We start from the raw sequence: 27,508 nt of genomic DNA, 5'->3' as shown, positions 1-27,508 counted from the left end.
ATAAAGCTGCACCAGAATTCGGGTGGCCCCAGGAACTCAGATGTCTCTGCTGCAAAATCCTCAGCCCAAGCACTCAGCAGTCCTCAACCCAAGGTCTGTCCCAGCCCAGCAGGAAGACCTTGTCTCACTTCAGGGGAAACTGTAGTGACAACAACATGAAAAAAGGTTATGAAAGGAAGTAAAAAAGGTAAAAACAGAGAGAGAACTTGAATTATTGGGATGGTTGTAAGTTAGCAGCTTGAGGGATTTAGAGGAAAATCACACACATAAAAAGGTTAAAACTGCAGGAAAAAAGCAAGATACAAACATCTAAGACTAGCTGTTCCAAGATGGCAGGCCAGCCCTGGAATCAGTTTTCTCTGTTCTCCAAGGGACTACACCTACATAACCTCAATCCCTTATCACAACAGAAATCTCTTGCCACAAGCTGTTCACTTCAGCATTTTGAGCTCACACTGACACAAAGCAGACACCCCCAGTTTAAGTTCATGAGCTTCAGGCAGGGTTAAAATAACTGTACAACCTTCTGTACAACCTCCTTCTCTGAAAGAGTCAGATGTAAAACTTCACTAAAAAGCAGTTCCCACAATAAGCCAGGAGACACCTTTTAGGACCTGACACCTAAAACAACGAATTAACTAAAGTTAATTAGATCCATAATTCAAGAAAAGGCAAAGTACTATTACTCTTACAAAGTACTATTACCTCACTCTTATTGACTTGCATCATACATATAACAATGATAATTTTTCATGCGAGCTACCCGTATCTTCTGTAGATGAAAAAGCAGTGGTATCTTTTTAGTTAGATTTACCAGCTACTGGATTGAGCTACATCTCAGCAATACTACTAAATAATATTTATGTAAGGAAAGACTGGTAGAAATTCGACGGCCCACATCAAACTTGGTAGAATTGAAAGAAAGATAAACAAAGTAACCACACTCAACATCTGTTATTACGATATTACAGCTTCACTCACAGTCACAAGACACACTGCCAGTGTCTCTGTTCTCATTACTGCTGTTTTTCAGTGGTATTACTGAAGAGCTAAAGACGCATCCTATTCACTACGAGAAGAGCTTCAGGAAAGCAGGGTCTGTTGGGTTCTGCTGCACTATTTCATGACAGAACACAAAAACACAAAGGGAAGCTTCTGGCAAAACTTGCTTTTTTAAACCACGACAAGCAATCTACACACCACAGACCACAGCTCTGCATACCTTCTGAGCAACCTTTGGCTCAGTATCCCAAGATGGAAGAGGGTTCTTCAGTTCTGAACTTCTCCCAGTAATACTGGGGCGTTTTTCCAAACTCTCAGACTCTTTCTCCTGAAAACCATCCTCCTGGACTCTGGTACACTGCTGGTCTGAATCACTGCAGAATTCTCTCAGTCTGTCTAGAGTTTGCAAACATATACGGGGCTTTTCATGCTTTTGAGGTTCTTCTTCAGTAAAAATACACAACAAACACATTAGCAACTTATTTACTAAAGTAGAACGTCTATTAGAATAACAACAGTAAGCACAGGACACAATCATTTTGCTCCATCTCTCTACATTCCTTCTCCCCTCCCATTGCAATAGTTCTGCCAGGCTGACAGAGTCATGCATGGAACCAGCTTGATTAACTCCCTGGAAAATCAGTATTCGTCACTTGTGTGCTTGGTCATACATGGGAAAAAACGCAAAACTATTTTCTAGGCTGGTAACTACAAAGCCACTAATTTAGCCAAAATATTGGAAATCAAGTAGAATTTTTGTTGGTCCAGTTTTTAGCAGTATTGCTACTTGGTGGTGTCTTAGTGGTACTTCAAATCATTGCACCCACAAAACTGAATATAGTTCCCACTTCAAAAACTTAGGAGGCCAATTCTTTTAAATGAAGTGCAATGAACTTTACATACACCCATTTGCTTTTGTACCGGCATTATTTTGTCAAACTCTTGGTTCAAAGTCAGATGGAAGTCAGGCATTTTCAAGACAATGGAGTGGCTGTTGTTTCCCAGGTGAGAGCACTGCATTTGGACTATTTACTGTGGGGTAGCCTTTGGGTACACCAGTTACAGACCAGGCTCTACAGAGCTCTCAGGTGTCAGTTGTGCTTCAGAACAAGACTGTTAAACCCACAAAGGAAGGAAAGTTGCACCATTTCTGCCTGAACATCTGGACTTCACTGACTGAACAACCTGTTAAAGTTGAGTCAGCTGAAGGGAATTTGCAGAATAATTCTGGAGCAAGGCTCAAATTCCTAGCTCCTGTGTCACAGTAAGGTTCTTGAACAGTCCAGGAGTATGGTCATTATGGCTCTTCAGAGTTGTATCTTACACTTAAGAGACACTTCCTGAAGTACCCGCCAAAACACTTTTTTCACATTTGACAATGAAAAACTATTTAGTGGCTGTCAGTGCTTGGAGGTTTGTTTACAGTCAACTCACTTTTATGCTGAGTCTTCAGTGGGTTACAGATATCTTCTACAGTGATTTGTGCCCTGGGCTTCTTTTCACAGGGTTCATTGCCTTCAGTTGATGTGCTCCTTTTTGTGCCACATTCAGAAGCCTGAAACGTAAATTACACAAGGAAGTTCAGTTCCTTTTTCTCTTTGCCATCCTCTATGAAAGACAATAATGCAACCAAGCATTTCACAAAGATATAATGCAAAATTATTGAATAACCCATCCCTGGAAGTGTCCAAGGTCAGGTTTGACAGGGCTTGGAGCAACCTGGTCCACTGGGAGGTGTCCCTGCCCATGATGGGGTATGGAAGGAGGACCCTTCCAACCAAACCCTTCTGGGATTCTATGGAAATAACATGGAAAGGAAACATCTGCAGCTATTGTGGCTTCCAAAGGCCAAAGCTACTTCTGTGGCAGAGAACTGAATCAGCATTTAACAGACTTTCCCACAACACCACAGCCACCACCTGTGCCTGAACCAGAGCTCTTCTGCAAATCCTCACTCCCACAGTCCAAAGCTCTCTCCTTGTCAGACACTGGCTGTTCAACCCCAGGAGACACCATTCTCTATGGACTGAATCCCAGTGATGATGGGATCACCACCATCCTGCAAGTGGCAATCCAGGCTTAAAAAGGTTTTCCTAAACTACCTGTAAGCACCTGGGTTTGTATCAAATATGTCACCTTTAACCACTGCTCCTTAGATCTCACGTGCACTTTGAACACTATGTAAACAAAAAATTCGTCCATTTATGCTATTTCATCCCTGATCTATTGCTTAACAGCATGCAAGAAGTTTGACTAAATATAAAGAAGTAACTTACAGTTCCAACAACATATAAATACTTTACAGATAAGCACACAGCAGATGCTTTCAGCAGCCTGCAGCCACATTTCATATGGTAATCTCAGACCGTTTAATTGGGGTATTTCAATTTCCTTACAACTAAGGAGGAGCTCCACCCCCACCAATTAAGTTCATAACCTCTACATAACCTATCCATATGTAATGGTAAATGGCCAGACTCTTCGTGAACGAAGAACCGGGGAAGGTCTTTCCACCTTCCAGCCTGCGCATTGGATTTTTTAGGTGAGACACAGTGTGCGCAGAACTGAGCCCACCCTTTAATCCTGAGGTTCATCTGCCGGGGCCAAGCGAGCTTGGACGGTGGCAGCGAGGTCCTCAGGACGTAGATGGATTGCCTTACAGGGCTAGTGAGCTCCATCTGCCCGGGGAGTGTCCTAACCGGGAATCGAACCCAGATCTCAGCGTTGACAACGCTGTGGTTTAGCCACTGCACCATCCACTGTTAAATACCAGCAAATTAACACAAATTAGGAAGCTTTCTCTGCAGGGGCAGAAATCTGCAATCACACCTTTAAAAATGCATTTGGACCAAAGGTAACCAAAAAAGCTGCCTTGAGACACAGGTGGAAAAAGCAAATGACCATCCCAGGCTAGAAGGGACTGGAAACTTTAACTACAGGGAGACCGGAAAACATAAACTCAGAATGAAAACCGGTTGCTAAGAAACAGCAATTTTTAACAAGTGGTGACAAAAAAGAGGCTGTTTAAACATTGTAGGCTCTTTTGGCCTTGCACCCAACAGCAGACACACCCGGAGTCGCCTGAGCTCCATCACCTGGGCTATGAGCTCAGCCTGCTGCATGCCAGTTATCCACAAAATCCGATTTGTCATCTGGTGTGCAACAAGCCAATAATTACACACCTGAGAGACACTGAATATTTATTTCAGAACTACACAGGCCGTCAGCTCTCAGTGTGTTCCACAAACCCACCACAGCAGCTGGACCTTCTGTGCCATCATTTATACACAGGAATCCAGAGTTAGAGACTTGCCAAGCACAGCCCCTCTATCAGGATTGATTAGTCATTTCCATACAAGTTACACAACTCCAGCCAATTTCTACAGGTGCTCAGGGGAAGGCTCTGCACCCGGGCTGCTTGTTTTTTTATCTGTAGGTGGAGGGTTTAGTAGTACAATGAACACAGTTCAGCCACAGGATACGCAAACCTTGAGTATTTTGCCAATCAGCAACGTGTACACAGGCACACATCAACATCTTCATTTCTCCCTGAATGCTTGTTGATTCTAGGGCGTCCTTCCCTAAGGAATGCAGCTGCTGCCTGTCCCACTGACCAGATATCTTTCCTTGTTGATCAGGAAACAATACAAAGATCAAACATCAAAGAACATCCTGACTTAAGATAACCTCGACATATTCCACATTTTGCAACACCACAAGGCACAACCTGTGCCAGGGGTTCAATATGGGAGCAAAGCCCCAGTGACATGGCTCAGCACCCCGGCTCTGCCCAGCTCACCAAACCTGTGCTGAGCTCCAGTTCCTGCAAAATGAGATATCCTGGATCATAGAATGGTTGGGGTAGGAAGGGACCTCTGGAGATCACCCAGCCCAACCCCTGCCCAGTCAGGGTCATCTGGAGCAGGCGACACAGCGACTTGTCCAGGTGGTTTTGGGGTGCCTTCAGACAAGGAGACTCCACACCCTCCCTGGGCAGCTGTCCCAGGCTCTGCCACCTCCATGGAAAGAAGTTATGCCTCAGGTTGAGGCGGAACTTGTTGTGTTTCAGTTTATGGCCTTTGCTCCTTGTCCTGTCACTGGACAGCACTGGACAGTCTGGGACCATCCTCTGACATTCCCTGGGTATATCTGTGTGGATTGATGGGATGCCCTCTCAGTCTTCTCCTCTCCAGACTAACCAGGCCCAGCTCCTGCAATCTCTGCTCATGAGGGAGATGCTCCAGACCCCTTATTACCTCTATGGTCTCTGCTGGACCCTCTCCTTTTCCCCGTCTAAGGATGCCCTCAGGTGCCCGGTACCGCTGCCCCGGGTCACGCAGGTGCTGCGGTCGGTCCCTCGCCTGCGGCAGCCCTGTCCCGCCCGCCCGCCCGTCCCTCCCTGCCCTGCCCGGTCACCGTGCTCCGGTCGGAGCCGCTCTCGCCGCCAGTCCCCGCCGCGCCGAAGAACCTGCTAAGCACCAGCTGCCTCCCGGCACCTCCACGCTCCCGCCGCCGCCCCCTCGGCACCATGGCCCGGCCGGGCCCGGCACCGCCTCCTGCCGGATGGGGCCGCTCCGCCCGCCCCCGTCCAGCCAGCCCGCCCCGGCGCTGCTCCGGTCGACCCTCACAGCGCGGCCATGGCGCGCTCGCTCAACTCCATCGTGGCCGTGAGCCAGAACATGGGCATCGGCAAGGACGGGCGGCTGCCCTGGCCGCCCCTCAGGTACGGCCGCGCCGCGGCCAGGCGGGAGTGAGGACGGGCGGACGGACTACAGCTCCCGGCGTGCTCCGCGCCACACCACCGCCACCAGGCGCTGCGGGGCTGCGCGGGGTGCGCCGGGAGTTGTAGTCGCTGGGGGCGATGCTCGGCGAGGCGGGAAAGCGTCGGCAATGGCGGGATGGCGATGTAGGGGTTTCGGATGGGTGCACCCTCACGTCATGGCGTGGGTTGTCCCTCCTGAAACCGAGGACAAGGTCCCTCCTCGGCCATGGCGTCGGCCCAGGCTCCGTCTAGCTACTCCTTCCCGGGCACCAGCAGCAGCCGCTTTATATTTTTTTGTTGTTGTTTGTTTGTTTGTTTGTTTTTTAATTAGAGAAATTGCAAAAAAATATTAGAAATTGGAGACCTCATTCTTAAACCACATTGTAACGATCTTCGTGTTTTCTCCCCAGGAATGAGTACAAGTACTTCCAGAGAATGACTAGCACCTCTCATGTGGAAGGTAATGTGGAGCTGTGTGAAGTGTCAGGCACGGAAAACCGGGGATTTTACATTTCCCAGGATTACCAGCCTTATTTCTGCACACAGCCTGCCTTCCCAAGCCTTCCCTGTACTTCACCCCTTGGGAAATCGTTCGGGATAGATGAAGAAATGCAGTGATTCAGATGTTTTGAGGGTGCAGGTGATCTTTTAATAAAAAGGATTCCTAAGTCCTATTTCCCCAAGAGTAGAAAACTTCACCTGAAGTTTACCTAACACGTCTTTCCCTGAAACTCCATGTTAAAAATGGAAAGGTTTTCACATGCTGATTAACTAGCAGAGACGGGTTTTTCTGTTCAGGCTGTTTTAGCTTATCTAACTTGTTTGCTGTAGCTCAGCCTTGGTCATTTGTTCCAAGCCTCTGACCCTTCTGACTGTAGTTTTGCTTGGTTTTCTGAGTGCTGAACCATCCCCATTGCCAGAAAACCGTAACCCTCCTGATAATACACAGCAGCAATACTGCAAACATTTCCCAACATGGTCGCTCTTTCCTTTTTTTTTTTTTTTTTTTTTTTTTTAAGCTCCTGGTCAGCCTAATGTGTTCCCTTGTTTGATTAGGTGACCTATTCCATTTTCTGATGTAAAGGTCTGTTCCATAATCCATAAGGAAAGTCTAATCTCATTTTTCAACAGTGTTAAGGGAGGATTTTATTTGTGTTTTGGAGACCTCATTCATCCCATTGCAACTTTAAATGTACAAAAAAAAAAAAAGAACACAATTATAAGTCTTTTTAGATGTCTGCAAGTTGAATCTTACCTGGCACAAATAACCTGTGATCAAAAACAAAATGTTTAAAATACAATGAAAAAGAAAAATTTTTCACCATTCTGCCTGCAGATCTTTTGATAAGCTGTGACCTTAGACGTTAGGCAGGTAAATTGCTTCATAACCAGACTTCTTAATGGATTATGCTGCCATAAATCTTCGTAGCAGGGATGTCACCATTGACTCTCAACGTCTGTGTTTATTTTTCTGACAACTCCATTTCCTTACAAAAAGAGAAACCTTTCTCTTCTTAGGAATGTGTATATAAGAGGTAATCTTATAAAAAGACGTGTGTATATGAGGTTATGAATGCTTGGGTTGGTCAGAAATTATATTTATGGGTGAATTTTTAGAATATGATTGAACACCTGATGCACTTCAGCTTTAGATTTAATTTTGCTGGTTCTTCTAAAAAATGAGTTTGGGTCTGCATGAGAGTACTTTGGTGTCAGCTGACACCACTGCTTTGAGGCCACAAACATGTGGCTGGTTAGTGAACCAGGGCCTAAGCTTGGGCTTTTGTTAAACTGCTGTTGTGGAGTTTGGAAGGGGAAGGGAAAGTCCAGCATTGTCATCAAAGAGTAAATTTAATTAAATGTTTCCTCTCGTACTCAGGTAAACAGAATGCATTGATAATGGGTAAAAAGACTTGGTTCTCTATTCCTGAGAAGAACCGTCCTTTGAAAGACAGAATTAATATTGTGCTCAGCAGGGAGCTCAAGTAAGTATAAGAATAATAGGGCTGTGAAAGCAATAAAAGTTCTGCACCTAAAATTACCTGTAGCAAATCAACATACAGTAATTCCAAATGTATCATTTCTGATATTTGGTTAGAAAGAATTTCTGCTCTTGGTTTTGAGTATTATAACTACTTTACCTCTATTTTTTTAATTAATTTACAAGTAATTGTAATTTCTTTGCATCATAAGTACAACTTCTAGTTCTACTCACAGACCATTTGACAGTATTGTCAATAGTTTTTCTGACTCATATATTCAGCTGCAGTTCTCTAGTTCCTGCTTAGATTGGTGACCCTTAATCCCTTTTTTGAAGCTTATTTTTACAAGGATTTGTGAATGAACTGCCCTTTTTCGGAGCTCTCATCTTGAATGCATCACCCACGGTCACCCAAATATATTAAACAAAACTGTCCACTTAGAGTGGTTTATTGTTTTGGATGATGTTGGTGGGTTTGCTGATCATGTGGGTGGGCAGTGGGTGGGCGGAGGGGCTTTTCAATACTTTTATTGAATGAAATATTAATGTTTTAGAATTCAGGTAAAAATCGGTAATTTCTATATTATCTGTATTTAATTTATAGATTATTTATATTACAGGTATGTAAATTTCTCCATTATGCTTTTTCAAAAACATGTTATAAAATTTCAGATCTATAATTTATAATGCCTCTTAAGTTACGATGAAGATGAGATCTCATAAACAATCCTGTAGTCAGATGAGAATTCTAACGTAGACTGGCAATAAGAGGCATTTCAAAACAATTACATTTAGTTATCTGTGAATTCAGCAAAACGCATTGTGTGTCTAGGTTGTATTGATGATCACAATTAATTGCCCTCTATTTATTTAGTGATAAAAGTTTGCCTTTTTCCAGGGAAGCCCCTAAAGGAGCACATTATCTTTCCAAAAGTCTGGATGATGCTTTAGCTCTTTTGGATTCACCAGAGCTAAAAAGTAAAGTAGACATGGTTTGGATTGTTGGAGGCACTTCAGTTTACAAGGTACGTTTGGCCTACTCCTGAATTATTTGTTCTCTCTGATAGGATGAGGATGGCTCAAGTCCCTGTTAGTTCTGCATTAGGAAGTGCAAACTGGAGTGATTCTAACAGAGCAAGTCTTGGAAAGTGAGATTTCAGCTCTCGAGTTTAAAATGCCTGCCCAAGTAACCAAATGTTGGTCTTGCCAGTGGGCCACTGCCATACAGTTGCTGTGCTTTTGAGAGCTTTATTTAAAATACCAAAATTGCTCGTTTTTTCAGCCCAAACCCTGACTGCCATGTTTATTTTACTGAGGTTGCTGACTGACTCTGCAAAGGATATGAAAAAAACAGTCCAGCATTTTTAGGCAGTGTGATCCTTTTTGCATGTATACAGGTGAGAAAATAGAGTTTAGAGAGAGCTGCCAGGTGATAGTGTCAGCAATAAGAGGAGATAATCATATGACAAGAGGCTGTACTCACTCAGCTTTCCCATCCAACAACTAGATGTCCCTTCTGCTCCCAGTCTCTGGATTCTTAATTGAATTGTTAAGAACCGTAAAGCAATTATTTTTTTTAATGGTGAAGGAAACATTTCTACTGTCCTTTACTGTCCACTTGTTATTTGGCATTTGGACTTCAGGTGTATGGTGACGGTGCTGTCATGCTCCTAGTAGCAAATTGGGGCTGATACTATACCTTTTATGGGATGGGAAAATATATTTTCTGGTATTTCTTGCCTTTGCAGTTTATGCCTTTCAGGGGCCTCTTCTCTGTGTCTTGGGAATGCATCTTTTACAGTAAAAAACCCGAAATATTTAGATATTGCTAAGGCTGTAAGAAAAACGAAGTGCATGTACAAATAGCCTGTAAAACACTGTTGTTTCTTTACCCCTTTTTTTTTAATTTCTGTTTTATAATCACTTCTGAGTGTGGTGAAGTGCACATCATGTATTTGATATTGCAAATGCATTCAGTCTATAATCAGTTATTATCCTGTAGGAGTAATCTGTCCTTCACTCTCAGTCTGCTTCCAGGCAGGGAATTTGTGGGGACAGCTTCTCTTCACAGTGGGCACAGCTGCCCAGCAAGAGGCCCTGCCAGTAGTTCTGCAGCATGCAGGTGTGAGCAGAACCATTTACCCCTTCCCTGCAACAACCACAGGCTCATCTAGTGCTGTAGAGAGTGATTGGTTTTGCTTCTCCTTCCAGGAGCACCTATCTTGTAGACTTACATTTTAACTGTTTTTCCAGTGTCTGACTGATATTTGGTAGAGAATAATGTCATTTTTTAGACTATTACTCACCAATACTTGTATTATAAATTGGAAGCCTTGACCACGAGTAACTTGGAATATACTATTTGTGCTGATCAGTGTAAGGTAATATGTCTTAGGGTGATAGGACACCTGTTTACCCTGGACATGGAGAAACACTGAGAGAACTGAGGGTGTTCAGCCTGGAGAAGAGAAGGCTCTGGGGAGACCTCAGAGCCCCTTCGAGTGTCTAAAGGGGCTCCAGGAGAGCTAGAGAGGGACACTGGACCAGGGCCTGGAGTAACAAGACAAGGAGGAATGGCTTCCCACTTCCAGAGAGCAGGGTTAGATGGGATATTGGGAAAGAAAGGAGACATTTAGTTTTAGGAATAAATTGTTCCCTGTGAGGGTGGTGAGGCCCTGGCACAGGTTGCCTAGAGAAGCTATGGCTGCCCCATCCCTGAAAGTGTTCAAGGCCAGGTTAGATGGGGCTTGGAGCAACCTGGGATAGAGGAAGGTGTCCCTGCCCGTGGCAGGGGGTGAAACTGGATGGGCTTTAAGGTCCCTTCCCACCCAAACCAGTTTTGAATTCTAAAATTTCAGCTGTTTTCCCTCTTGCAAGCATCTGCTCAGGACATTTCAAAGGAAATTTTAATTCATTAGAGAGAAATCTTAACAGTTTTATACAGATTCCTGCATTCAAACTAGGCTTGTGATCTTAACTAAAAGAGTTTGATGGAAAACACACCTCTACCAAAACTGCAGGTCATATTTACAGTGCCTGTATTGAAGATGCACAAGGGGTTTCACAAGAGTATTTCCATTATACCATGTACAGATGTGTGGGAAGTAAAACAACGATTGGTAATTGAAGTGAATAATTTTATTTGGTAGTTACAGGTATTTGGGTTTAAAGCATTATTTTGTTCTTACCGCATTGTGTGGCTCAAAGGTTTAGAACTGATTATGTTTATTAGTATAAGCCTGTACTTGTCCATATAAAGGGCTACCCCATTTTGGTTATTCAAGCTATTATAGGACTTTCTTACAGAAAAACAAGTCTATTCATCATTTCTGCTGTCAAACAGGAAGGGTGTTCACATGGGAGCTTCTTGCTGCTCTTTTAGATCAAGGCAAGGACGTGCAGGTGGCACAGTCACTGGTTCCAAGGGGAAGGGGCCTCCAGGCTCCTCTGTTACAGCTCCCTGTCTGATCCTATGGGCAAGGAATATGCACAGCACATGCCTGGCATGTTCAGGATAGTTGTTCTGTGGATTGCTAACTCCTTAATGCACAGAGATCTTTCAGTTGAGTTCACTACAAAAGGGAACACACCCCTGGCACTTAACTTTGGGGTGGGCTGCTTTGGCAGCCTGTCAGGGGCTGATGTGGACACTGAAGGATGAGTAGGAACATATTCTTGGGATCCTCACTGGGGATGCTCTGCCCTGGTTGGTCTATGGTCCTTGGCACAGTGAGCTTAGCCTGGTGACATCCCACTGGTGCGGGATTCTGGGGAATGAGAATTAGATGCAGAACATACTGTATGGGATGGTGCACAACAGAAGCAGCAGCTTTGCCATTGCCAGACAAGAGGGTGGCTTATTGCGGTGTGGAGCCTTTTAACACAGCTCCCAGCCTTAGCATCTTCTGATCAGTTTGGCTTGGGGAGGTCCCCTGTGGCCAGGGCTGTTGTCCCCCAGCTCCCAGGAGCAATCCTGCAAGCCTTGTTGCTGTTGGTGGTGTGAGCAGGGAACACAAACTTGATCTTCCAGGCCTTTGCTGCTTTTGGTTTCCCACACCCTTAGTGTGGGTCATTCAGGATGTCTGACCACCTGACTCACCTGAAACAGTGCATCCCCTCTGTGCCTCATGTCAGCCCAGACACTTCACACTGAAACACTCATCTGACCTGCCCTCACCCACGGAGTTGTGCCACGTCAGCACCTGCCCAACTGCAGGGTGAGGGCAGTACTGATGCCTCCAGGGAAGCTTTTGGACTACTCACAGTACAGGTTTACAAGCTTAATTTCTTTGGATCTTAGCATAGTGACATACTCTGTGGATCCCCTGCACTGCTCGGGATCTCCTGAGTTCCAGAAGGAACTGGGGGTGCTGTTGGCTGTGTGGGTGAGGAAGGAGGAGCGGAACAGCCCAGCAATGGTCAGTAGGTTACAGCAATTACAAAGCTGTTCTGTGTAATGACAGGCACTCCATGATTTTGTGCAAGCACTTCAAGTTTAAGGGCTATCTGCTGACCTGTGAGTGCTTCTTGTGTGCTGGAAGTGGCTCACTCATAGGTTCTGGCCCTGGAGTCCCTGGTAGCTGTTAGAGCTCATCAGACATATCCCTGGAGCACATTTCCTCACTTGGTTTCACCCCCAAGAAATTTAGTTCGTGGGTGTCAAAACTACTCCCAAGTACAACTCAAGCTTGATAAGTGGGAAGAATTGAAAGATTCAGTAACAGCTGGACTCGATGGTCTTGGAGGCCTTTTCCAACCTCTGTGATTCTGCAGTTCTGTGATTTCAAATCTGTTTCTCTTCGGGGTTCAGACACTGATGCTCTCTCTGTGTGGAAGTATTGTCTCCTAACTGAGACTTGGTTTTGACTCTGGAAAACAATGCTACCTGGACATCCTAATGGAGTCACAGAAACACAGAGTAGTTTGGGTTGGAAGGGACTTTACAGACCATCTCATTCCAAACCTTCTGCCATGGGCAGGGACACCTTCCACTAGACCAGGTTGCTCAGAGACTGCTCAGTGTAAATTGTATCGGTTTAATTAGATTTAAACTGTGTGGTTTAGATTGGTTAGAAACAACACTCAGGCTTTACTAGGCTGTTCCTAGGAATAGGATCTATGAGTCCAGCACATCACCACATATGAAATAGGGTCTTCTTTAAAAAAAAAATTAACAATACACACAGGTATTGATTTACTTATGTGGATGGTATGGTCTTGTGACATGTTGTTTGTAGAATGAGAATGTCAACATTCCATCAGCTCAGCACTATTCATCCTCTAACTTCTCTTCAGTCCCAAAAAAAGGAATGGATGGAATGGGCTGGACAGGGCAAGAGTGAATTGAATGTTGCTGGGAAACTACTTTAATCCCCATGGAAATGACAGAGTTGTGATAAAGCTCCTTTGCCATCCTGCCAGGTCCACGGCAGTAGTTGGCAGAGGCAGTGTCAAGAGTCTAGTCTTCACCAACAGGCTCATGTAGAGGTTACATGTGTAAGCTTTCCTGTTTGGTCACAGATTTACTTATCAGAAGATACTGTGAGAGAACACGGAAGATTAGGTGCTCCCAAAGAGTCGTGAGCTGGAACCTAGGGGCAGTAACTGGGATGACAGGGGCCACATCAGCTAGGGCTGGAGGTGGTGAGGCAGGTCCACAGAACAGGATCAGGCCCCATGGAGGTAACCTTGAGAGTCAGGCACAGCCCTGGAGTGACCAGACAGGGCCATGGGCACAGGCCAAGGCCAGATCAGAATGTCAACCTGTGACATGATTCAACAGCTTATTTAAATGCCAGTACAGGGAAAATTGCACTTATCAAAATAAAGCAAGTGAAATGGAAAGTGGAGTCACTTTACAGTGTGTTTTTCCTTGCCCACTGCACTCTCTCTGCCATGGCACTGGGCATTCCCAACTGCTGAGGAGAAACATGTGGATTACAACCACGTCAACTCTGTTGCTTTTCCCCAAATTCTGCTCTTGTTTGTTGTTTACCATTCATGGGTCACCTCCACACACAGACTCCAGACCTGCTTTGGTAACTGGGAAAGCATTTGCATTTCTTTCATTAATGAGGGGATGGTTACACAGCTGGTTAGTTCACTCATCTAATGAAACCATTTATCTAGAACAGAGGTCACCATCTGGTCCCTTTGGACTTAATTCAGCTCTCTTTCCAGCATCTGTGGTCAATGTGCTCTTCCCTGGCCTGTCCTGGTGGTAGAGAGTTCTTGCTGAAGCTGAATTTCCAGAGCTAGATAGGACATCATTTTATTCTACTACTACAAAACAGAAGTATCTCCATTTGCAAAAAACAGTATGTTTTTATTTGTGGAGCAGATTATTATTCTCCTCTCGTTTTGCAGGTGTATGTTTCTCTCCTTACCTGCCACACTTACTTAAACAAATAAAAATACTGATATTTATGTAGGAACTGGATGAACACCAGTTCAGTGCTCTTGGATGCTGGTGTGCTATGAGTTACCCCTTCCATTTTTACCTGTTGTCTAGTAATCGGGCAGCTTTTCTAGAAATTAACCTCTCAGCAGTGGCAACAATTACTTTTATTGGATTCCATTTTTATGGCTTGGTTCCTGTGTTGAAGTAGTACCTAATAGCCTGCTGCATGGTGAGTCACCTTCCACAAAGAACATTGCGCATTGCCAGTTTAAGGGAAAGGGAGGAATGACTGCAAGCTTTTCAAAAATATATTGTAACCATCGGCACCAATGTAGCTTTTAATAGGTTATTTTAATGCCACGAAGTCTAGGAGAGGCTTCTTTCCAGCCTGATCTGGAGACAAAATATCTCAAAATATTAACTCCTGAAGTTGTTAGTGACACCTAACAAGTGACATTTTAACCTTTTTCATCCAAGGAGCTTGGAAACGTTGTTAAAAACTTTCAATGCATTTTATCACTTTGCCACAATCCAGAGATAAAACTTTGAAGTTACACTGATAGGCAGTTGGATCTTTGGAATTGCAAACTAATGCAGACTAAAAATACACTGCAAATCCTTAGTGTTGATATTAATTAACATCAGAACAAACAACCTTGAGGTGAGGACATCTCCCACCACCTAAACCTTCGTGTTTCTCAAAGAGGTGTGATTCAGAAATTGCTTGTTGCAACTAGGCCACACTGTTCCTTTCTCCTCACAGGGCTATTCAAATTTTTTTCTTAATTTCTATCAGATAAACCAAACTCTGAGAATAGGTATTACTGCCACTTACCAGGTGGAACTGACACAAGGTGAAATTAACCCTTTAGAAAGTGCTCGAGCAGAGTCTAAAAGAGCAGATTTAGAGTATAATTTTCCCTGCTTTGCTAAAATCCTGTGGTACATAAAACAGTGACTGAATTTCTATTGTTTTTAAAGGCAGCAATGGAGAAACCAATTCATCATCGATTGTTTGTGACAAGAATCTTGAAGGAATTTGAAAGTGACACATTTTTTCCAGAAATCAACTATAAAGACTACAGACTTCTCACAGAGTAAGTATCAAATTGCATACGAGGCTTGTCTTCAGATTAACCTAGTTTGAATGTGTAAGGGTCCTATTAAAGCCATTTTGGTTTGAGTTAGAAGTGATTTTTTCCCCAGAATCATACTTTACTTACAAGCTGGAGTTGCACCACGCTCTGCACAGAGGTTCTTGGAACTCACTGTGTTGTTCAGCCTTTCCATGATCTTTACAGTAAAGAATTGCACATGTCATTTTGCTTCAAAAGTAGCTTTCTTGCTCTTTCTTGGTTTAGAATTACTCAAATATTTACTAAGCTTTGTAACTCTCTGTGTGTTTTGAGTAAATAATATTTGGCCTCTGAAAGTCTTTGATAAATTGCCAAAGACAAATGAAATGGTTTGGAGTAGGGAGGGTTGAGCTTTAGAGATTTTTCTCTTAACAAAATTACTTATTCCTAACAAACATAGTAGGGAAGGGCATCAAACTGCGAGTTTGTGCCATTCATTGTGGTTTCTTCTATATTATCGTTGTCATATCCAGTCATGCTTTTATGTCCTCTCCAACAAGACTATATCCAGCAGGCAGTAAGAAGGCAGCAAAAATTCAGATACCTGAAAATTCAGAGCCAGGAAGGACAGGACCTGTTCCTCCTCCTGCTGTAGTTTTGGCTCCCAGCTGGTTACAGAACAGCAGTGGAAGAAATATGAAGTGTAGGAAATAAAGGTCTCTTCAGGGAGCACAGGAGTGGATTAGCAAGCACTGGGGAAGCTAGGGAAGAGGGATGCAGGAGAGACAAACAAGGTAGTGGGTGAGGAGGATGAGTCACCACCTCCAACTCCAACATATTCTGAGCTGCTCTGCATTCACTTCAGTGTCCTGAGGTCTGACCCAAAGCTCCCTCTCTCCCTCGTGGCAGCTCCTCATGTGTGCATTGGTTTTTGGCCAGTGAACTGAAATCAAACTTTGGCCTTGGAAGATGAATTTATAAAGTCTGAGGCAATCTCCTCACTAAAGTGGAAACCTGACACCATCACACTTAGCAAATAAAACTTAAAAGGTACTTCTCCTTCAAAGTCAATATTACTCGTACAAAATTCTTGTTCTGTCACAGGGAGATGAAAAGATTTTTGAAAGTGTCTATTAATAAAAACTGGTTTGGAAAATCTGGTATATAGAGGAACTCTTTCTGTGGTAGCAGTCAGCTGCTTCGAGAATTTGTTGCAGAGTTTTAAGAAACCTTGTCCTTAACATTTCTTCTAAACCACCTGAAGCAAAGCAAAGCAAAAAAAGGCTCCAGAGTGTTCTGTACCTTGGCAGACATTTTGAATAACATGTTGCAGGCTTTAATAAAAATGTTGGGCATTTTTTGATTAAGCCAAAAATGGGGGGATTGTTTTGCATCAGAGTATGCTTTCTTAGTAAAAAAGATGTGTCTACAAGTTGCAGATAGTATTAATATGATGCCTAAAACCAGTTTTTATGTAGTATATCTGTTCTAAGGACAGTATTTTCATTTCCCTTTCCAAACAACTCACTTTTCTAGTTGATTGGATAAATTACAGGTGAATCATCATGGCATTTTAATCTACTTTTTGGCTTTTGCTTTTTCCTCTCCTCTCTCCCCAGGTACCCAGGTGTCCCTGCTGATATCCAAGAAGAGAATGGGATCCAGTACAAATTTGAAGTGTATGAAAAAGCTGTTGTGCCTCAGTGAATGAGGCATTCTGTACTTCTGTGTAAGGATAGGCATTTTAAATCCTGAAATCTTACCGAGCGTAAATGCACATTAAATTTTTGAGAGCAAATCGTGTTGGATAGTACAACAGTTCAGTGGTGAATGATTCCAAAAAACACCCCCCCCCCCCCACTCTGTAAACTCTGCACTGGAAATACAAGGGTGGTCTGCAGCGTGAAGAGGTAGGTCTGAGCAATTCCATAACAAAGGTTGCGTGAGACCTTGCATTGATCTGACAATCCATGCCAGCATCCCTGACACTTCCCTAATGAAAGGCATTAGACTGTATCAGAGCATTTCTACTGAAACCAAGGTTTTGGGTATCTCGTGGTTCAAAACGTCCAATAAATCCTCCAGAGTTTGGCTGGGATATTGTGTACCTTTATACCACTCTTTGAAGTATGTTGGTGTAGAGGAAAAGGTAAGCAAGCCCAACAGGAGAAAGGGGGTCTGGAAGTCTCAGGCAGCAGTTAAGGGATGCACTGATCCTTCCTGCCACTTCGGTGTGGGTCGCCACAGGGTCCCCAGTTCTGCCACCAAACCTACTGCAGTATGGACTCCTCTCTCCATGGGGCCACAGGTCCTGCCAGGAGCCTGCTCCAGCAGGGCTTCCCTCAGGATCAGAACTTCCTTCGGGAATCCCCTGCTCCGGTGTGGGGTCCTCCAGGGCTGCAGGAGGGTCTCAGCACCCCCATGGGCCCCCAGGGGCTATAGGGGCACAGCTGCCTCACCACAGGCTGCAGGGGAACCTCTGCTCCAGCTCCTGGAGCACCTCCTGCCCCTCCTGCTGCACTGACCTGGGGCTCTGCAGGGCTGCTCTTCTGTCACATTCTTACTCCTCTTGCGACTGCTGTTGTTCCGCACAGGCTTTTCCCTACCTTCTTAACTTACCCCAGAGGTGCTGCCCCCATGGCTTACGGGCTCAGCCTTGGCCAGTTGTGGGGCTGCCTCAGAGCCAGTTGTACGAGAGCAAAGCTTCCAGCAGCTCCTCACAGAAGCCACCCCTGCAGCCCCCTGGGACCGAAACCTGGCCACACAAACCCAGTACAGTCTGATAAAGAGGTTTTAGTGTCCCTCACTTCACACCTGTGAGGAGGCTTTGCTGCTCTCATAAGAAGTTGCCGTGCCTCTTTGACCACCACCACCTCACAGTGCAAGAACATACACATTGATTCCTTAAACAGTCTGTGTTCCTACATCCCTGCCAATTGTTACCAGTAAAGATGCAGTTAATTCGTCACTGTGTTTTTGAATAGTCTATCTGACAAATGCAGATTATAAGCAGATAGTCAAGTCCGGTTTCATCTTCATTAAATACAGCCAGTGTAATAATTTGTGCTGCTGTTCCTTTAGAATATCAGCTATGAGCATCCCCTGAATTTTTCACAGCAATTTACAACACTTAGCTGATAAAAAAGATAATTTTTGCAGCATCTGCTCTGGGTCATCTCAGTTTTCTCTGTTTCCTTTGAAACTGTAAGTACTTACCATCATTGATCTTCTTGTTCCATATGTGCTGATATTATATCGATCAATAAAAGCAAGTTTATGCTTGCATAATGCAGGAAGAAATCTCCTGAGTTTTAAATTGACAGCACATTGTTGAAGGGGAGGAAAGAGACTGTTACCAGGGAGATGTCATGTTTTTTTTTTTTTAAATATAAGTCACAGTGACCCTGGCAAGAGAATAACTTCCTGAAAGCATTTAAAACGTACCAGTTATAGGTCAGTGTTGAAAGCTCTGCATAAACACTTTGCAAAGTACTGTGTTTAGGACAACTGACATTTATTAGAAATGGAAGAAAAGACTTCATACAATGTTGTATTACACTGTGATGCTGAGACCAACATCCATTAGGAAATTTCTGCCTAAGCATACATTTCAGGAGATATGGTTCATTTTGCAGAATGATTTTGATTGCAAAGAACTTAACCTGGATGCAAAAACAAGCACATAAGTGGTTACGCTTGACTGTGGACTGACTTAATCCTCTCCACATTTAACTATGTTCCTTTGTCAAATTCGACAACAAATTAAGTTAATTTGTGATTCGTGGAAATGTGGACTTTTGAGTTTCCTACTTCAGTATGTCTCTCTCTGCCAAAGAGATGCATTTTTGTTTGGTTTGGTTTTTAGTAGAAGCACTGCATATTGACAGCACTTTTTGTACCACAGCTTCTCAATACACAGATCCCAGCTGAGAACTAGGAAAATGCTGTTGACTACAGTGAAGTTTGGTCCAAAATAAGTATGTTCACCCCACTGACAGACACACTGACCACTACAAGGTGAGATGCTGATGTTTCAAGATGGACAGAGGCAGAAAGGTGTGGGTCTGCATGCTCAGAAAGCACATACATTCTGTTTGCTGTCAGGAATTTATTTGCTGAGGATAGTTACCTGGCACCTCCTGCATCCCCATTTATATTTTCCAAGAGAAAAATAAATATTTTATATTATGGCTTGAGGCAGAAAAAAATCCTTGGTTCCCAATACAACTTCACCATGTTTTGTTTATCCCTGTACTTCATTGATGAATGATTCCTTGAAAAGCCATAGATTCTCATTATGTCTAATACAGGGGAAAATGTCATGTTTTTCCCCAGTTCCGTGCAGCTAAGTGCAATGAATAGCATCATGAGTGACAGTATAATTACCAATCACCAAGAAAAGTCTAGTACAGGTATAATTTAATCCCCTTCATTCATGCTTTCTCGGGAGCAAACTGTTCTAAACAGATTAAAATTTTGATTTTCAAGAATAATACTAGTTTTAACAAGATAGCTGAAACCAGAGGGTCTTCATAAAACGTGGAAAACAAACCATAAATGTTTTTATTGCTTGTCTGTTACTCATTATCTCTTATCTAACAGTGGATAGTGACTTCCATCTGGCAGTAGAAAGCTGATGTTTTTAGTAGTTTTACAGCCACAGTGTATTCAAGGTCAGAACTGGGAACGTTCCAACAACAAATCTCTACCATGGACAGCAATCCATAGAAAAGAAAGGTACACTCTGAAAAATAAGTTTCCTAATTTAGCAAACAGAATACTGTTAGTATCTCTGCAGAAGACCAGGGGAAAAACAGGAAGGGGAAAATTACAATGGTTATCCAGGTTATCTGATGAGAGCACCAGGAGCTCTTGACATGAGATCTTAATGGGGAACAGCCAATCAAGTTGTCTTCATCAGACTACGGCTAATTTCCTGAGGACTTAAATCCAAACTAATCCTAATTGATTTAAAAGTTGTGCTAAGAGAAGGAGACAGGAGCAGAAACAGGTAGCAGCTGATTTGGAAAGGGGAGAAGCTGAGGGGTGGATTGTATGTTAATCAGGGCAGACAATAAGGTGACAAATTAGGTGAAAAACCTTGGTTAAGTACAGAATTAGGAGATGGTTCCCTCGTTATTCAGGTGTTCATTAGCTGTCCCTGCTTGCCCAGGAGGGCTGCAGGAATGAAGCCAACAAAGTCAGGGTAGGCTGAAGAGGCAGATCCTGGAGCAGAAGAGTGGAAACAGGAAAAGAGCTGAGAAGAGGAAATTGATGTTTCCTAGAAGGATTACATGGCTTATCGTGTTAGTTTGCCCTGCAGCTATAATTACTAAGGATACACTTTCAGAGTGCTGCAGGGTTTAGCACCAGCAGGAATGCAGTGACAAAGAAATTTGTTAGTGAAGGACTTCCAGGATTTGGGTGTTTGTGTGACTGCCTATGTCAGCTGTACAGAAATCTTTAGCTAGAATTGCTATCCTGAAGTTCCTGCACTTCATCCCAGAACCAGAGCCCCATTCCATATCATCCAATGTCCAAGGCTCTCCTGCTTTCCTCGGTGGACACAGTGCAATGTGGGTAAACCTGCTCGGTACTATGTCTTCAGTTGTGAGGACAGGTTTCCTGCTGGCTCTGGGGTGATCCTGGGTGATTGTATCCTCTGTTCTCTGCAGATCATTCTGTCTCCTTTCACATAACATCAAAGCAAAATCCATATAAGAAGCCTTTTGTTAGATTAATTGACATGGTTGGAAAAAGAATAGGCAAGCTCTCAGGCAGAGTACTGTTCTAGTTACATTTTCAGGACTTTTTTCAAGTGACTTGGACAAGAGCTTACGTTGCAAAACTTGCCTATTCATCTGCAATTAAATTGGGTGGGTTAAAGTAGGTTATCTTTTCTTAGTTTTGCTCTTTTTATCATTTAATGGTCTTGGCTATAGCATTGGTGTATCACCTCCAGTCCTCAAGCTGTGGTCCTCTCCATTCTGTCCCTCATCTCTTCAGCTGTTGCATTGGATTGGAAATTTACAGAAATTCAGAGAATTGTGCTGATCAAGAAAAGTGGGTATTTCAAATAGAGGTCTCTTAAGTATGTGCTTGTTTCCAATGAAGTGGTGGTGAAGTGTTTTTCTTGAAATGGGAACAGATGTTTGCCTAATTAAGGAAAACTTTAGGTATAAAAACAAATATTTTGTTACGTGATGTCTGCTGTGAAAACAAAAAAGATACAGAACTTGAGAGGGCAGGAAATAGATGGTAGGCCACTATCCATGAAACCCTTCATCAGTGTCTTTTCCTTCCTTGCACCAGTGCTGGTTCCTAATACCAAGCAGTCTTTTTCAATAAGCAAACCATCATACAGAAGCCATTGGCTATAAGTTATGTCATTGATTTAATTGAGATGGGCACTTACACAAAACATAGAACATTTTAATGTTCATCATTCCTCCAGACTCACAGTTTTCCACACAAAACCCTGCTGGGCACCCTCACGTTGGTTTTGGACAGCTGTACCAGTTCATGAATTACCAGTTGGAGATCCCAAACAATAGGTTGGGCCCCTGAATTGCACTGGAGCTTGTTCAGTTGTACTGAGGAGCACTTTAGAACCTTTTAGGCTTTTCAGTGCTGTATCAGTAACTCATCAAACATGTCAAAAAAAGCTCTTGAAAATGATTTCTTGTGAAATCAGCTTGAAAGAAAGGTTCATTTTCACAAGTACAAGAAGGAACTTTTAATCACTCTACCTCCTCTTGTTAGGCTCTGCTCAGAAAGGTTAAAATTTAGATCTGTTCCCATCAGGAGCTCTAGCTGGAAAACCTCATCAATTCAGCTACCTAAGTTTAGAAATAATTTTTTTTTCCTAATTAGTTTTACATATTTTTTTTCTCATGTGCGTTCAGGTATTTACCATATAGAAAGTCAATCTGTTCTTCTGGAGTTCTTTACTCACTGAGTACTTTTGTGCATGTTGCTATTTCACTCAGTCAAAATTGATTTCTTCAGAGTGTTGACTCTCAGTGTCTTTCATCAAATTATGGTTATCTTTCTGATGGAATCACGTAGATTCTGTTCCTTTTGTCGCACAGCAGTTTCACCATTTTTACTGCATAATTCACAATACTTTTTTCTAGTGTGTAATTCATATTACTTTAGAAACTGCTACAGTCACAAAGGGTACAGACAACTTTCTGCTGTAATCAAAACAACAATTTGTGAACATATTTAGGAGAAATAATAAGCTCAATGAATGTTCATAGACTGTAGGAACTGGCAAAAGAGGGTTATCCTGGGAGCCTCTGATTCACAGCATCAACAAAGCACTTGTGTATTGCAGCATTGCCAAAGCTTGTGCCCACAGAACCAGACATTTATTCTATAAAATTGTTTGAAGAACCCCTGTTCTGTCACCAGTCATTCCTGCAAGTATCACAAGTGCAATTCACACACAAACTCAATTTTTTAATCAAAGCAATCAGCAATAAACCACCAAACACTTCAGAGAGCATATTTTTCCAGACAGAAAACTGTCTCAGTAGTCTCACCGGGTGTGATTGACCCCACAGACTCTGCTAGCAAAGTACAGTACCAGCTATGCCTCGAAATTACCCAAGTAAACAAACCAACAAAATAATAAAGTACTTTTCTACATTTTACACTGCATGCATGGGGTTTTTGTGAGACACTTCACAGAGCCTAATTCCTTCTGTTTAGTTTTGCTTATTATTTTTGAAACAAGAGATAGCTCTTCTCTCCTAGACCTCTCCATTAGTGTATCTCCATCACTACCATAATCCCCTTCAAGATTTTGAACAAGCGAGCAGCTGTGCCTGTTACATTTAATAGAAATATTTTTAAGAACGCTCTTGTTTACAGCATTACTGCATTTCTCTCTGCAAACAGTTGGAGCAAAAGCATCTGCCTCTATACATAATGGTTTAGAATGTATTTAAGGTACCAAATTAGTAAATAATAATAATAACAATAATTTCAGGGTTTAGTTGGGTTTTTTCCAGTCACCACAACTAAACAAAATTAATGATGCTTTTATATTTTTCCATTTATTTCCAGTTTTGAAAAGAATTCAATGCACCAATACATAATAAAGCAATTGAATTACTAGAATGACTTATGTTACATTATACCACGTTCAGCAATTTATACACCAATGCATTAATAGGTAAGTAATTACACATATAAGTAATCATGGCTCCTCCTCCATTTGAATCAGTTCTTGCTATTGTAGGCTAAGCCTGGTCAGTGCCAAACAGACATGACAAAGTGTTTACATTTTCCCTTGGGAAGCAAAATCTAAAATGAAGGGTTTTTTTAAGATCAAATCAAACTCTTCCTGTTCCTTTTTTTTTTTTTTTTTTTTTTTTTTTTTTTTTTTTTTTTTTTTTTTTTTTTTTTTTTTTTTTTTTTTTTTTTTTTTTTTTTTTTTTTTTTTTTTTTTTTTTTTTTTTTTTTTTTTTTTTTTTTTTCCTACAAGGTGGAACAGCTAACAGTTGATTCCCAGGATCCCCGAAGGCACAGGAAACATCCTCTAGTGTGGTTGGTAGTGCTCAGACACCCTAGCAGTGCCAGCACAGGCAGTCCAGGCTCTCAGGTGTGCACAGCCTGAGGCTTCAGCTCCTGAAACAAAGCTCCTGTGCTCCAGCTCTGCAGTTCAGCTCTGGGCTCCTAGCAGGTTGCTGAGCTGCCCACGGGGAAACTTAGCACGTTCTTTAATTTCACTATTTCAGTGGTTGCTTGTCCATGTTTGGGCGCAGTTCATCAAGAATCTGCACACACCCCCACCCACCTCAGCCACACTGTGATCTCAGAATTGCTCGTTAGGCTTTGGCCTTGACGGATAGCACCTGGGCTGAGCTGCTCTTAACCTCATCAGAGACATTGCCTGCTCCCAGGAAGGGTGCTGGCTAATGAGCTCCTGCTTTTTAATGAATTGCCTTGGAAATTTATTTTTCTTGCCTGACCCAAATGGAGCAGCATTTTTGTTATTGAACTTCCAAAGAAAGTCACCTACCTGAATTGCAGTCAATGGTAGAAAGTTACTCTGATTAAAGTCCACTCTTGTGACCCCACTAATAGTGTCCTAAGTGAGACCCTGGGAGCTCTCGTGGAGCTCAGTGGGCTGTGCCCAGCCCAGTGTTCCCCCCAGAGCAAGGCCCATTGGGTCCAGGAATGCTCCCTTTGCTGCACTGAAAGGACAAAGGCTGGAGCCTGGGCTGATCCCCAGATCCTCAAGGCTCAGCCCTTTGCCCCTGTAGAAGATGCAAAGGCACCTATATGAGTCCTTTGCTGAGCTCAAGGGAGATTTTTGGCAGAAATAAACCTGTTAATTCATCTATACATACATGTACAGACTTCAGGTCTGCATGCAAGTGAGAATGTGCTACAGCAAATGTGCTGGGAATGCTGCTCTCAGATTCTTCCGTATGTTAGATTAGTAAATCAGGCCTGTAAGTTAGTTACTGTTGTGCTTTTAGTAAATTTTATAGAATCTTCAGTTAAATTGTTTAAATTAGGCTACAGATTCAGTGCTGTTAAGTTTAAGTACTGTAAAAGCCTTTAGGCCTATACCCTTAGTCAAGTCCGGGGCTAAGTTTGGCAGGGAAGTCCATTCTGAGCCTGTGACTCAATGGGAGGGTCTTCCTTATTGCTTTGGATCCTTACCTGTTCCCATCCTTACCCTTTTCCCTGACCCCAGCCACCACATAGATAATTTCTGGTTGATCTTAGTTTTAGATTGATTGATTTTAGATTTTGGTCCAGTTTTTCTCTGTGTGCTTTAACTATCTAGTAAGTAGTAGAGTGAACATCGCCAACAAATTTTGTTGTTCTTTCACTTTTGTGTTAAACCTGATTTTGCCGATATCTTTGCCAGTGATTCTTTGAGTGACCTAAAACACTCATTTGTGGCAAACATTTCAGTCAATTAAAATGAATGTTAGAATTCTGTGAGCACAAAACTTTACCCTGGCAGATATCCATCTAGCTCAACTCTCAGTGAAATGTAGGAGAAGGATATCAAGGAGTGTGATAAATATGCCGTGTGCATATGCAAGCATCTTCTGTGTTTTATAATAAAACTTGTGCTGCACTGATGTGTTCCCTGCCCTGGTTTTTCAACCTCCTCCACTGTTAACATAAATTTCTTGTTACCAACAGTTGTTTTTATATCCAGCCAACAGCAGCCATGGTGACATTTATAAGAAAAAAAATCTAATTATCTTCATAAAAGTGGTCTTCCAAGGGCTGCTTTAATACACTTTTTTTTTTTTTTTTTTTTTTTTTTTTTGGTCAATGATTCATGTTGGCTATCATAAACACAACAGCACAATGCAGGCAAGGATGGACGGAGGAATCAGGAAGAGCACACTGAGAGCTGCAGGAACTGCAGGAGTGAAGATGTTTCAGCTGCAGGAGTGCTGACATTCAAGTGTACACTGCCTCTGTAATTCATATAATTCACCCAACAACAGGTCTGAGAAGAGCAGTAACCTCCTGCAGAGTGGGTATTCAATACACATGCCTTTCCAAGGCTGCATGGCAAAGACTGAGTATTAAGAATGTGGATGATGTACAGAGAGGAAAAGAAAACAAAGATAATTAGAATCTTAACACAGGGAAAAAACCCCAAAACATCTGTGAACATTCTCCCAACTTAGTTTTTGAAATAGAAGGTAAAGAGTAACTGAGGAACCTGCTCTTGGAATGTTGTTTGTCTTAGTGGCTTATTCATACCATTTGTCTAGCTCTTAGTCACGATGGTCTCTCATTGATCGTGACATGAACTTTTAAAAAATAGCACGGTGCAAATCTCCTTCACATTCCTCCTGGAAACTCCTCTCTCCTAAAACAGCCCTTTGCAGCTGGGATGTTGCTCATTGTACCGGCCATGATGGCTGGGTTTGCTGTCAGTTTGCCCCTACCTCCCCACTTGGTTTGCTGCATTCACCTGCTGACTTTTACTGTACATCAAGGTGACGGTGTGGTGGCAGCGAGTGCCTTTTCAAAGGGACAACAGGCCCTTGCACAACAGCAGCACGGCAGCCCCTGCAGTAAACAGCGTTTGCAGGCAACAGCACTGCATTGCAACAAAACACCCTTGGAGTCCCTAGGATACTATCAGAAAGTCCTGTCATGGCAGGCTCATGGGGTTGTCAGGCTGGCTGCTCCATGGGGAGTCACGCTGGAGCAGTCCCATGACCTGTGATGAACTGACTGGCCTGTGATGGGAGAGTGTGGATAATGTCCACCTGGATTTCAGTAGAGCCTTTGCCACTGCCCCCAGAAGAACCTCACAGGACCTTTGTCAGAACTGAAGAGACTGAGACAAGCTGCTCCTGGTCATCCTGGAGAAGAGAAGGCTTGGGGGGGTCTTACCAACCTGAAAGGAGGATGCAAAGGAGACAAAGCCAGACCCTTTCCAGCAGTGACAGGGCAAGAGCCAACAGGCACAAATAGGAACAAGGGTTTCCCTCTGAATATCAGGGAACATTTTTTCAGTGAGAGTGACCAAGTGCTGTCACAGGTTGCCCAGAGAGGCTGTGGAGACTCCGTCACTGGAGACAGTAAAGAAAAGTCTGGAAGTTATCCTGGGTGTCTTCCAGGTGTTCCTGGTTGTTAAGGGGGTTGGAAAAGATGTCCCTCAGAGATCCCCTCCAACCTCAACCAGGCTGTGTTTCTGTGAAGGCGTCCTAAACTTGCATTGAAATCAAGAAGGTTCTTTGACCATGCTTTGAAATTTCACAGGATTTTAGCCAGTGAAATCAGACTGGAATTATTGAGAAGTCAAACTGGAGCATGCCTGAGGGAAGCATCTCCTCAGGCTCAGCTTCCTGTCATTCCTGTTAAGGCCATTAAACCCAAGCCCTGGGTGGTGAGAAGCAGTGTGGTAGTGGAGAAGGTCTTGGGTAGGTTGTTTCTACCGTTCGCTGCACCTGAAGGAGATGACTGAGCAGAGCAAACACAACTTGGTGTTGTCCCTGTCACGAGAGGGGTGGCCACACTCCTGTCCAGGAGGGAAATGACCTGAGGTGCAGGGTGGGGCATGGGGTGTAAGGGTCAGGGGTGAAGAGGTGTGTGCGTGAGGGGGTATATGGGGGCTGTGATGCTGAGGGAGGGTTTGACGGGTGTGGGTGAAGGTGGATGTGCAGGTGTAAGGAGGGGTCAGGAGGTGGGGGGGGAGGGGGAAGGAAAGACCCAGGTTGTGTGTGGGAGTGGGGTATAGGTTTGGGGTGAGGGGGAGCAAGTATGGGCATAAGGGGTGTGGGACT

General features: G+C 43.3%; 2 protein-coding genes across 6 annotated transcripts in view; one reads left to right on the top strand and one right to left on the bottom strand.

Moving 5' to 3' along the window:
- Positions 1–4,230, bottom strand: part of MSH3 (mutS homolog 3) — a 99,223-nt gene extending 94,993 nt beyond the window's left edge. For 2 of the 4 annotated variants that reach the window (XM_027880965.1, XM_027880950.1), the window contains exons 1-3: positions 4,074–4,230; positions 2,437–2,557; positions 1,223–1,446 (exon numbers count right to left, since the gene is read on the bottom strand). In XM_027880965.1, coding sequence (XP_027736766.1) covers positions 1,223–1,446; positions 2,437–2,557; positions 4,074–4,154 — 426 coding nt within the window. In that variant the 5' untranslated portion in view covers positions 4,155–4,230. Of the gene's footprint in view, positions 1–1,222; positions 1,447–2,436; positions 2,558–3,831; positions 4,023–4,073 lie in introns of those variants that run through there. The other 2 variants (XM_027880975.1, XM_027880955.1) reach the window with 2 other exon arrangements.
- A 1,347-nt stretch (positions 4,231–5,577) lies between these two features.
- Positions 5,578–17,037, top strand: DHFR (dihydrofolate reductase). 2 transcript variants are annotated; one of them, XM_027880928.1, is made up of 6 exons: positions 5,578–5,725; positions 6,175–6,224; positions 7,644–7,749; positions 8,644–8,770; positions 15,127–15,242; positions 16,841–17,037. In XM_027880928.1, the coding sequence occupies exons 1-6, from the start codon at positions 5,640–5,642 to the stop codon at positions 16,926–16,928; spliced, it is 573 nt and encodes a 190-aa protein (XP_027736729.1). In that variant the 5' UTR covers positions 5,578–5,639; the 3' UTR covers positions 16,929–17,037. The 2 variants fall into 2 exon arrangements, with proteins under 2 accessions (XP_027736729.1, XP_027736738.1); XM_027880937.1 differs by lacking the exon at positions 5,578–5,725 and adding an exon at positions 5,850–5,921.
- The last annotated feature ends 10,471 nt before the right edge of the window (positions 17,038–27,508 follow it).

The sequence above is a fragment of the Empidonax traillii genome, unplaced genomic scaffold, assembly GCF_003031625.1.
Source record: "Empidonax traillii isolate 1590-97213 ecotype Southwest subspecies unplaced genomic scaffold, ASM303162v1 scaffold6:size4315531, whole genome shotgun sequence".
NCBI classification, from domain to species: Eukaryota; Metazoa; Chordata; class Aves; order Passeriformes; family Tyrannidae; genus Empidonax; species Empidonax traillii.
This window is presented reverse-complemented; position numbering and strand designations above follow the sequence as displayed.